Raw genomic sequence first — 12,278 nt, 5'->3', positions numbered from 1 at the left:
TCCTTTCTAGCTTTAAAATTACTCATCTATTGATCTGCTGGTTTAAGACTTGGAGGCTGGGATCATTTAAGTTGTTTTTTAAGTTGTTCTTATGTAAAAGAGTTGGCGAGACAAGTATCATATTCTGACCGTACCTGAACCAGAACGCAGCATATTTTCCCCATTTTCTTTCTGTTAACAACTTGATCACAACATGATTTAAAATTTCCTGTGAGAAAAGAAATTAAATTAAAAAGTTTTGAAACAGGTAAAAACTCGGGAAAATTATACTGCAAAAGCTAGTTCATTTTTTTTACTGCCTTCCGTTCTGTGTTTTTACACCGGTTAGGCTTTCTTCCCTATGAGCAAGCCACTACTGAAATCGACACTTTATATCCTCTATACAATAACCACACGAATTACCAAATTCTGTTATGAATTTTCAGGTTTGGGATAACTCTGGCAGTGATAGAAGAATTAACGCTTTGCCATTCTTGTCGCAGAGCCGCTTCATCCCTCCCTCTTAGCCAGAAAAGCCTATGCACGAGAAAAAAGTCAAGTAAGTTGTTTTTTCGTGCACAGGCTTCGCCGGCTAAGAGGGACAAGAGGCTCTGGGGACGAGAATGGCGCTTAGCAGGTGAAAGATACTGCTCCTTTTACTTTGTATTAATCATCGACAAAGGGCCGTTATTTTCTAATTGACCTTGTTAAGAGTGCGTTGGCAATGCTTTGACAAGTTGTAGTAACAAGACTTCGGCGTGTACTCGTATTGAACATCATCCGGGAATCTGCCGTTGACGTCACTCTCCAGGATATCATAGGTCACCTGAAAGTGAGTGGGCGTGTCCTGAAGCTGTTCCCATGACAGGCACGGGACAATGTCAGACGGCAAGCATGGTGGGTGTGGCCAACGAGGAGAAATGAGACAATCTAAAACGGCCACGATGGTTTTCTGTCGTAATATGAATAAAGAAAAAAAAAACGCAAAGTGCACAGTAAAAATGCATTGTAATTTTAAGATATGTTTAAACGTTTCAATTGTAAAAAGTCCTAAAATATTAATTTTAATTTGAAAAAAGGATTGTTTTATCGCAAACTATCAATTAAACAAAAGGCTTATTGAACTATTTCTTAACCTTGAGAGAAGCTTTTAAAGTGCCACTATGATCAAATTTTCGACTTCCATTTTTGTACATTTCCGTGTACAATAAGACTTTCAATCCATTACGAACATCAGAAGTCGTTTTATTTTAGCGTTTATTTTCGATAATTTACGGCCGCCATTAAACAACCTTGTTCCAAGGCTTGGTTGCGAATAGGGAGAAAATGACGTCAAAGGCTCCAAAATACTTCACGGGTTGAAATTATAATAACAATATGTATTGAAAATCACGCGAAAAGAAACAAAAACTTTGGACTTGTTTTCGTTTTCGTTTTCTATGCTGATTGTTATTCTAATTTCAACCCGTGAGGTATTTTAGGGCTTTGACGTCATTTTCTCCCTATTCGCAACCAAGCCTTGGAACAAGGTTGTTTAATGGCGGCCGTACATTATCGGAAATAAACGTTAAAATAAAACGACTTCTGATGTTCGTAATGGATTGAAAATTGGCAAGGTGAGTAAGAAAGTCTTATTGTACACGAAACTGTAAAAAAATGGAAATCGAAAATTTGATTATAGTGGCACTTTAAAAGTTCAACCTTTCAAAAGAAATTATCGCAGATATCTTTTGTGCCTTAGTGTTATCACATAATTTTATTCGTCGATTACTGATCATCCGCTAACAAATGTCAATCAGCAACTTGCAATCCACACCTGCATTTTAAGCTCTTCTGTCAGTTTCACCAGGCTAATTGGAGCTCTTCTTTGCTGTTTGGCCCTGAACAAGTCTGCAACTCTAGAGAAATAAAAAGAATTATTGTTTTTATTCAGATGCTTGCAAACGCAAGAATACTATCTGTTTGCATTCTATCCACATTTCATAGCAAGTGCTATAAAAATCAAACGAATGCATAATACAGAGAAATAAATTGATAGAATAGGCTGGAAACCTTGAACCGAGGTACGAAAACAGCAGACAGCGTGGAATGGGGGCGCTTTGTAGAAGTGTTATATGACGGGACTAACTATCCTGCGCTCAGTTGATGTATTGAGACAATAGCGAGACACCTCATGTTATTTTTATACCACGTAACACTCAGTTCATGTAGAATACTACTGACTAAACAGCACTGCGGTTAGCCTAACCCTCCAGTTAGCATAAATAGCGTTCGGTTAGCCTAACTAGCACTCCGATTAGCCTAAATAGCACTCCAGTTATCCTACTTTAGCTTTTAAGTAAACCTAAACCTTTCCAACCTTCTGTGATCCATTCTCCTTATTAGGAATGCAGCCACGTCATCGTGTCCATTTTTTATCGCTGTTTCAACCGGAAGCTCACCCTGACCGTTTGTAGCCACAAGCATGCTGGGATAACTGTCAATCAATAACTTTGCAAGCGAGACGTAGTTCTTGGTCGCAGCTATGTGTAATGGAGTGTTGTGGAGAAAATCTTCAACCTCTTTTAAATTAACCCCTGAATCACACAGGAGTTTAAGGAATCTACAAACCTAACAAAGTAAACTGATCTTACCATATTATTTGACAATTACCCACACATACACACAATCGCGTCTGTAAGTAGCCAAACAATGAAAGATTTCGCGAGTCTTTAGACAACCCCGCGTAACAGACTAGCTGTTAATATCCCGCCTGGCAAATAACTTTGTTTTTGAAAAATATGTCAGAAAATCTCCAGAATAAATAAAAAAATCGAAAAGATAAGAATGAAAAACTGCTTTACATAAAAAAAAACAAATCTAATTGTTCTTTAAAAAGAGTAAGCTTAAAACATCAAAAAAGTGGTGAAACACACTTTGTAAACATGATTAACCCTCGGACGTTCAAGCAAATTCATTCCCCCACCATCGTACAAGAGGGTGGGTGATGGGAACCTTCCTTAGGGTTTTCGTCTATTAAGGTGACTCGATCGCAATAAATGACGTGCTGTATGCCTTTCAAAAATGTCTTATAACTTCACCATTTCTGACTCGATTTCCTTCAAACTTTCTCATTTTACTCGAAATTTATCGAAGAATAATACACACGTCAATATGTCGATGTAATTATCGTGAGTTTTGCGCGATGTTAACTTTATTGAACACACCTATTTGGATAAAACTGCTATTTACAGAAAACTGAGCGCTAGGATTTCGTTTAAACTTCTGCAATTAACTCATTATAACATCTTATTATGACTCTCTAAGTTTCCGAGAAATCGTCGGAACAGAAACCGCGATACAATTTGATCATCAAAATATTAATCTCGGGCAAACTTCAAGGCTTGGAACGCTCCAGCTCTTCCACATTTTGCCCAAAAGTACCATAACCAAAGACAAAGAAAGTTCAATGCATCAGTTTTGTTAGCTCCAAATCACATTCGGCTATTTGCAACGATGAAAAAGTTTGAGAAAATACTATAAACTCACCATTTGCGTCAAAATGTAGGAAGGTCGCCAAATTTACGTTTTTCTAAATTGCATGAAAACTAACCGTACGAATTGCTTAAAACAACTGGACCATTAATTTGAACATCTTACACAAACTTTGCGCTGCTTTACGTTTCTGGAGCTGCCTTGATTTGGATGAAATAATGTTTTAAAGTGAAGCACTACTCCGACCCTATTGTGAACACGGCCATGTTGTTGTTGGGATTCTGCAGCTAACGCTATGCAAATTTCTTTGGAATTTACGAGAATTTGAAAAATTTGCACATGGATAAGGGGGGTGCATTGACAGTGTTCAGTTGCTTCATGTTCTGATGTAAGAGGTGTCCTTAATTTATGCCACATGAAATTTGAAAAGGGTTGGTACTAAAGTTGAAATTAACACATTGTAGTCTGTTTATTGTTATTCAAATAACCGCTGTCTTATGGGGTAAAATGCACCCCCCTTATCCATGTGTGAATTCTTCAAATTCTAATCAAATCCAAGGAAATTTGCATGGCCGTGTTCAATAGAGAGTTGGAGTAGTGCTTCACTTTAAAAAAATAATTCATCCATATCAAGGCAGCTCCAGAAATGTAGAGTAGCACAAAATTTGTGTAAGATGTTCAATTTAATGTTCCGGTTGTTTTAAGGAATTCGTACGGATGGTTTTCATGTAATTTAGAAAAACGTTAATTTGGCGACCTTCCTACATTTTGACGCAAATGGTGAGTTTATAGTATTTTCTCAAACTTTTTCATTGGTGCAAATAGCCGAATGTGATTTGGAGCTAACAAAACTGATGCATTGAACTTTCTTTGTCTTTGGTTATGGTACTTTTGGGCGAAATGTGGAAGAGCTGGAGCGTTCCCAGCCTCGAGGTTTCCCCGAGATTAATATTTTGATGATCAAATTGTATCGCGGTTTCTGTCTGACGATTTCTCGGAAACTTAGAGAGTCATAATAAGATGTTATAATGAGCTAATTGCAGTAGTTTAAACGAAATCCTAGCGCTCAGTTTTCTGTAAATAGCAGTTTTATCCAAATAGGTGTGTTCAATAAAAGTAGCATCGCACAAAACTCGCAATCATTACATCGACATATTGGCGTGTGTATTAATCTTCGATAAATTTAGAGTAAAATGCGAAAGTCTGAGGGAAATCGAGTAGGAAATGGTGAAGTAATTAGACATTTTTGACAGGCATACAGCACGTCATTTATTTCGATCGAGTCACCTTAAGGGGCAGCGATATAATTTTTCACTGAACAGAAAGCCCTTAGCCTACTGTACAAGATGACATAATTTTTGTTGGCTGTTGTTATTAGAGCCGCCATATTGGATCCGTCATTTTGTATTTCACCATTTTCTTAGAAAGTCAGAAAATAGCGGAGATTGAAGCCAAATCAAGCCAGAAAGCTTATGGAATGTAAAAATAAACAAATTATACAATTTTCTTTCAAAAAAACGGGAAAAAAATAAAAATGTTAAAAATCAAGATTTTTGGCAAGACCTGCTTGTAATAACGACGTTGCCATGGCATCGTCAAATATCATGGACATATGCTTGACATATCAAAATTTACGCAAGGGATAAATGAACAGCTACTGAAAGGTTCAGCATTGTCGAGTAAAGCCTTTTTTTCAAAATTTCGAAAAAACCTTACGGGGGGTGGCATCCCCCTCCCCGTTTGTACGTCCGAGGGAAATTGCCATAAAACGGCAATCCTCTAAGTTAAACAATTGATACGCCAAAATTAAACGTTCCCTGATTTTTTTCACAGAAAGTCACGCAGTGAGGGAATCATTGCTTCGTGACAATAGTTTGATTACGCGATAAACTTAAAATTAAAACAATCCTCGGCTTCGAGACTAAAAAGGGAAGCAAGTTTCACTTACCTGAGGCTCGTAATTCCAATCTTCCAGTAGATAAAGCGCAGTGCCTTCTTTAGTGTCACACACATCTATCAATCTTTGGAGACGAACTGAGTCCATTGCTTGGCTTCTTTCAATTCCTTTTTCTCTCATTTCCTGCCTGACCTAGGAAATATGGGTAAATTAATGTCTTTCTGGCGGAAGCCTTATGGAGATTGCCATTGTCATATTACCTTTTGCTACGATATAATAACCACTTGTGACGCCACCAGTTTACATGTGAGCAGTTGCTTGAAAAATGCAAGTGATACTGGTTAGATAGATCTTTTCACACGACTGTCCATTTCGAATATCGACTACTTTCAGACAGACTAATCGAAAAAAACGTGATCCGTTTTTGGCTCAAATTGCTGGTAAAATGGCCAATATACTAGTACTTTACCAAGGTCTCCTTTCCAGGGTTATCCATTGATAAAGATCAAAACTGTTTAGGCCAGAAGAAAGAATGTACAGAGTAAAAGGTGGCAAAAAAAATTCGGAAGGATTTCGCAAAAAATGTCCAAAGTTTGGCCTATGCTCATGCACCAAAGTAAAATATTGCAGATTCTCACATGAAATCTTCTTGCTGTAGTGTGAAACAGTTCATTTCCAGCAAAGTTTAGAGAAATTTAGCACCGTGGTGCCAAAAAAATCAATTAACGGTAAAAACGTGCCTTTGAGTAATTATTTCCATTAGACAAAGGGCAACGTTTTCTCTAGAATCACGCAAATCTATTGATTTTAATAGACCTTATCATGGTTTTCGATGCCATCTTGACGAGTAAGAAAAGCGGGTAAAAATTACAGTGTTTGTATGGAAATCTGACGGCAAATATCTTTTACAAAAATTGAATTTTGGACAGCTTATGAATTGTAAAGTTAAAATACTAGGCAGACGTTTTTATTCACCAAGTCTGAAGGATGTAGCTGGGCTAGAAAGCGTTCAGTGAAGTTTTTAATTTCCCATACATTTGTCTATATATTTTTTTCCGCATGATTGACGCGGTTCGCGGGAAAATTATATAACTGAACGTTTTCTAGCCCAGCTACATCCTTCAAACTCGGCGAATAAAAACTTTTGCCTAGTATCTTAACTTTACAATTCATAAGTTGTCCAGAATTCAAGTTTTGCAAAAAGATATTTGCCGTCGAATTCCCATACAAACACTGTAATTTCGACCGGCCTTGCCTCCTCGTCAAGATGGCGTCGAAAACCGTGATAAGCCCTTTTCTCGAGACGAATTATATTCTTTAAATCCATTGCTTTGTCTCTAAGAGTAATTCATTCTCTCTTTTCCTGCCTAACCCATAGAATAGCAGAATATAATTGATTGATTTATTTTTTTATAGCGGATACCTCATGGAGATTTCTGTTGTCGTATATCACCTTTGGCTAAGATATAATAAAGTGCCATACTAAAGATTTGTTGGCTGGTACGACAAAGCATGTTTTTAATTTTAAAAGGCTTTGTAGATTTAAGTAAACAAAATATGACTCGGTATTTGGAAGAACCGTGTATTGCAAGTCACTTTTTTGGAGGATAAAGCCAGTCCTTGTACAGACATCGATTCAGTTCCGGTAACTGATGAAAAAAAAAAAGTAATTACAAAAAGAAATTACCATATAAATATAAAGTAAGGAATTTTTCAGAAAGACGTTTTTTGATCGATGGAATATATTTACAAAAACCATCGAAAAAGATGTTATTTGACTATCCAAAATCTTTGTTACTAAACGCCGGCGTACTTTTTTAAACCATTTTTTCATTCATTTAACAACAACTCTATTAAAATAACACCATTAATTAAAAGATCTGCTTCCCTTTGAATGCCTAAGAGAATAATTTTTATTGTTTTAGCAGATTTATGAGTGGAAATAGATGGGGGAATTTCTTGTTACTACGACGTTCTAAGCATATCAATAAAGCTTCAGGGCGCGAAGAACGGCGTATTGAAAACAATTTGAAGGCGTGTTTATATAAAATGGCTTTTTAGTGCCACTAGGCAAAATCGTGATTGTGATCTTAGCATTTACAATTCAATTGGATAAATAACAGGCTGTTTGCTCAGAAGAATTTTAGATTTCGTATTTCTTATAAAATATATTCCTACACTTCAAAAAAACGTGGCAAAGCATCAATTAAGTGTTTGATTACGCTGGACATTATTCTTTATCAATTCATACTAATTAATGTAGGTGTCTATGAAGAAAAGAATTAAAGATGTTTTTGAAAAGGTTTATGCATGAAAATTGCGGCCAAAAGGCGCTGTTCTTTTCGAGATCTTGGAAAACATGTTTTCCTTCTTAAAACTTAATTCCTTTACTCACCCTTTCGTAAAATTCTTCGCTGGAGTGTTCAATCGCCTCCACGCGGTCTTGCAGAGTAAAAGTGCTGCCAAGCGAATATGTCTCGTCTGCAAGAGAAGAGCTTCTGTGAAGGATAAGATCTTGGCTTGACATTTGCTGATTCATTCTGTACACAAGGTTCCCGTCGCGAACCGTAATATGTCCGCAAGCCGTAATATGTCCGTATAGCTAGCGTAAATTTCACAACGCCAGAGTAATTTTTTAACCTGATGACATAACAAATTACAATAAAAACTGGGTCGAGAGCTAAAGCAAGAATAAGATTTGAATTATGTAATAAATGACAGGTGTTTGATTTTAATCTTATATCTTACTCATGTCAGTAGTCACGTGGCAGAAACGCCGAATTAATGTCATTAAGTGCTATGCAATCGCGTGCTAAGGTAAATTAAATGCGTCTTGCATTTGCATTTTACTCCAAAAAATAACAACTGTACAGTATAAGTCAATTTAATGCATTATTTAAAGCCTTTTAGTCTCGGCAACGGAATGATTTAACTCAAATAAATATTTTTGCAAATGGTTACTCAACACGTCTACGGACAACTGATGAGCAGATAAAATACAAAACTGTTTCAAAAGGCCTCGAAATTCACTTATAACCGTTTTAAACTGATGTGCGTATCGTGCACCAAACGACCATCCCTAGCTATGGTCTTACTGTGTGCCTTCAATTATGTCCCGACTGAACGCAAATGATGTTTTACAAGAAGCTTGAGAAGCTTAAAATCGGGTGGTTAATAATTACCTATCCGCTTTGACTTGAAAGGCAGGGTTCAGTTTAGCAAAATTAAATAATACTCAGTCCGAGGTTTACGTAAGTCACACGTTTTGCATGAGGTGTATAAAAGTTCTACATGAGCCACTGAAAATGACAATTTTGGGCCCGTGTGTTGAAATACCACCACGTACATTAATGCTTGTTTTCCCTCCAGATCCAGTAAGACCGGCCAGTATGAGACTTGAAATGTACAGTTTGGGTCTTTTTGGAAAAATGTCATCACTTGGATTTATACTAATATTCCTTCCAGGTCCGAAAGAATCAAGTAAAAAGAGCTACATGAGCCATTGATAATGACAATTTTGGGCCCTTGTGTTTAAATATCACCACGTAGATTAATGCTTGTTTTCACTCCAGATTCAGTAAGATCGGCCAGTTTGAGACTTGACATGTACAGTTTGGGTCTTTTTGGAAAACTACCATCACTTAGATTTATACTAATATTCATTCCAGGACCGAAAGAATCGAATAAAAAATGCTACGTGAGCCACTGAAAATGACGATTTTGAACAATTGTGTTGAAATACCACCACGTAGATTAAAGCTTATTTCCACTCCAGAACCAGTAAGACCGGCCAGTTTGAAACTTGAAATGAACAGTTTGGGTCTTTTTGGAAAAATGCCATCACGTGGATTTATACTAATATTCCTTCCAGGTCCGAAATAATTGAATAAAAAAAGTGCTACATGAGCCACTGAAAATGACGATTTTGGGCCCTTGTGTTAGAATATCAACACGCAGATTAAAGGTTATTTTCACGCCAGATCCAGTAAGACCGGCGAGTTTGAGACTTGTAATGTACAGTTTGGATCTATTTGGAAAAATGCCATCACATGTATTTATACTACACTGGAACCCCGATATAACGATCTTCGATATAACGATATAATTTTACTGCCCCCTTGGCATATCGTTATATCGGGGTTCCACTGTAATATTCATTCCAGATCCCAAAGAATCGAATAAAAAAATGCTACATGAGCTACTGAAAATGACGATTATGGGCCCTTGTGTTAAAATACCACCACGTAGATTAATACCCGTTTTCACTCCAGATCCAGTAAGACGGGCAGTTTGAGAGTTGAAATGTACAATTTGGGGTCTTTTTGGAAAGATACCATCACTTGTATATTTATTCTAATATTCATTTTAGGTCCGAAAGAATCGAATAAAAAAATGCTACATGAGCCACTGAAAATAACGATTTGGGCCCTTGTGTTAAAATACCACCACAGATAAAAGTTTTTTTTTTCTCCCGATCTTGTGAGACGCTCTGTTTGAGAGTTGAAATATAAAGTTTGGGTCCTTTTGGGCCAAAGCCCTCACCTCGATTCATCCTAATTTCCATTCTAGGTCCAAAATAAACGAAAAAAAAAGAGATAAAAGAGCCACTGAAAAAGAAGAATTTGGGCCCTTGTGTTGAAATACCACCACGTAGATTAAACCTTATTTTCACTCCAGATCCAGCAAAACCGGCTATTTTGGGACTTAAAATGTACAGTTTGGGTATTCTTGGAAACAGCCGTTTTGTTTTTGATCGTTGTGTTGAAATACCACCACGTACATTATAGCTTATTTTCACTCCAGATCCAGAAAAACCGGCTAGTTTGAGACTTGAAATGTACAATTTGGGTGTTTTTGAATAAACCTGTGACGTGCATTCATCTTAATTTTTATTACAGGTCCGAAAGAGTAGAATAATAAATTGCTACATGAGCCATTGAAAATGACGATATCGGGCCCTTGTGCTGAAATACCAGTTTATTTTCACTCCAAATCCAGTTAGATCGGCGAGTTTGAGACAGTACAGTTTGGGTCTTTTTTTTTAATGCCATCACGTGGAGTCATTCTTATTTTCACTCCAGGTCCAAAAAAATCGAATAAAAAAAGCTACATGAGCCACTGAAAATGACGATTTTCGTGTGTTGTGATATTGGACTTTTTGGAATGCTACCAGCTAATCAGTTCATCCTTTCATGTATTATCATTTGGTTACAGGAAAAAGTCAATCCTTTGTTACCAAAGGTTGTTTGCTTCACATAAGGTGTAGCCGCTTAAAAAGCAAGATAGATGTCCAGTACCTTTGTATGATTGTTGGTGACTTCTAAGCGAATGTGCGGATCCCCCTCAAAATGAGTAGCTCGGGTCTAAATGAAATGAATAATTTTTTCTCAATCACATGGTCACGTGCGCTCGCCAAACTCACCATGTTGACGATCGATGCTAATGCCTTAAGAACAATCTGACTATTGAATCTATTTTCGGTCTAAACGCCTTTGTAGTTGCGAAATTCATAACGTTTAAAAATGCTATGTCTTGAACTGTTTTCTTTCAAATGAAGGAAAATTTCGTTCAGCAAATGCCGCCATGTTAACTTGCCTGGATATCTTAAGCGACGGAAAGGGTCAAAGCCGTAACTGCGATCGAGGTTACATTTCTACAAACACTTTTTGCCTCACTTTTGCAGCCCCTTTTTTCGGAAGGAAGCAATCAAAGGAAGTGGTGACCTTTATTAAAGATTTGTAGCCTTTCTAGGATTTGCTTATTCTACCTAAGTACACCGGGTCTTACTTATGCCGTTCTCTCAGCTCTAGCTCTTGAGACCTGAATAATTTTAACTGCTTAAAAACGACGTCAGCAATAACTCTCTCTAGCCTTCAGTGTACACCTAGTTTTATATAGACTCTTGTTTGTAAGAGACTGACTTCCACAACAGAGAAACGCGATAGTTAAAGTGCACACGACTCGAAATCTTCGTCCCCCGTTTTTTTTTTTCTTACATCATAAAATAAATGTTATGAGAAGCATTTCAGCGAAAAAAAAAAATAGGTCACAACGTTTCAAGAACACATTTTAAAATGCGATATTTTAGGCAAAATTTGGGGGAAAAGCCTGGGAACGAATAACAGAGCTGTGTCGTCATCGGTTGTGTAAACGACAAGGGAGAAGTTGAGTTCTTAGTGGTCGAACAGTGGTTTCGAGTCGCAATCTACACAACTGATGACGTCACCGAAGAATTTTGGCCGCGCGAGAAATTGTCGCATATTGTTGGGCAAAAACGCTCAACTTTGATCCGGCAGGAAAAATACTAAAAACGCTTCTATGGAAGTTTTAATACCAGAATTCGATCAAATAATACCTAAATTTTAAAAGCAAAAATGGGGACAAAAATTTCGAGTCATGTGCACATTAAGCTTTGGTATGCCGTGTTCGACGTATAAACATTAAAAAAAATTCAATCAACTCTCCCTTAACGGGCACCTCTTTAAGACCGACACCTGGTGTTGGTCCCGTCCCTGTAGTTTGTCACTTATTTTACTGTAACTAAACTCCCTATAAGACGGACACTTCTCTTCAAACGGACAGTTGGAGCCGGTCCCGACGGTGTGCGTTTTAGAGAAAGTTGACTGTCAGAACCTTGAACAAAAAACAAAAAACTGGCACAGTATAAATATAAACATCTGTAAAGTTTTTTGGGTCCCTAGTATTATGCGTAACACAATTATATAAACATTTTTTAATAATCAGAAAACGTACTTATGCCTTGATGATTATATTGTAGTTACAAACTCTAGCTTGCTTGAAATATCAAAGTGATATCGACAATCCAGGACAAAACCAGTTGAGACAATCGCATTTCACAGATTTTTCGCGATATCTTGCCTGGCAAGCTTGTGAAAAACATTTTATCCTCCTCTCCCTCCACTCAATG

General features: G+C 37.1%; 2 protein-coding genes across 2 annotated transcripts in view; one reads left to right on the top strand and one right to left on the bottom strand.

Annotated features, from left to right (window-relative positions):
- LOC144640819 (uncharacterized) overlaps window positions 1–10,723 on the bottom strand; it is a 17,144-nt gene extending 6,421 nt beyond the window's left edge. Inside the window, exons 1-7 of the mRNA XM_078499891.1 lie at window positions 10,648–10,723; window positions 7,746–7,990; window positions 5,402–5,542; window positions 2,339–2,589; window positions 1,796–1,877; window positions 683–931; window positions 135–208 (exon numbers count right to left, since the gene is read on the bottom strand). Coding sequence (XP_078356017.1) covers window positions 135–208; window positions 683–931; window positions 1,796–1,877; window positions 2,339–2,589; window positions 5,402–5,542; window positions 7,746–7,889 — 941 coding nt within the window. The 5' untranslated portion in view covers window positions 7,890–7,990; window positions 10,648–10,723. The remainder of the gene's footprint in view (window positions 1–134; window positions 209–682; window positions 932–1,795; window positions 1,878–2,338; window positions 2,590–5,401; window positions 5,543–7,745; window positions 7,991–10,647) is intronic.
- LOC144640816 (uncharacterized) overlaps window positions 1–12,278 on the top strand; it is a 142,805-nt gene that overhangs the window by 23,062 nt on the left and 107,465 nt on the right. The window lies entirely within an intron of this gene.

The sequence above is a fragment of the Oculina patagonica genome, unplaced genomic scaffold (genome assembly GCF_052425735.1).
Source record: "Oculina patagonica isolate OP01 unplaced genomic scaffold, crgOcupat unplaced5, whole genome shotgun sequence".
Taxonomy (NCBI): domain Eukaryota; kingdom Metazoa; phylum Cnidaria; class Anthozoa; order Scleractinia; family Oculinidae; genus Oculina; species Oculina patagonica.
The sequence above is the reverse complement of the archived record's forward strand: the minus strand, read 5'-3'. Positions and strand labels throughout refer to the sequence as shown.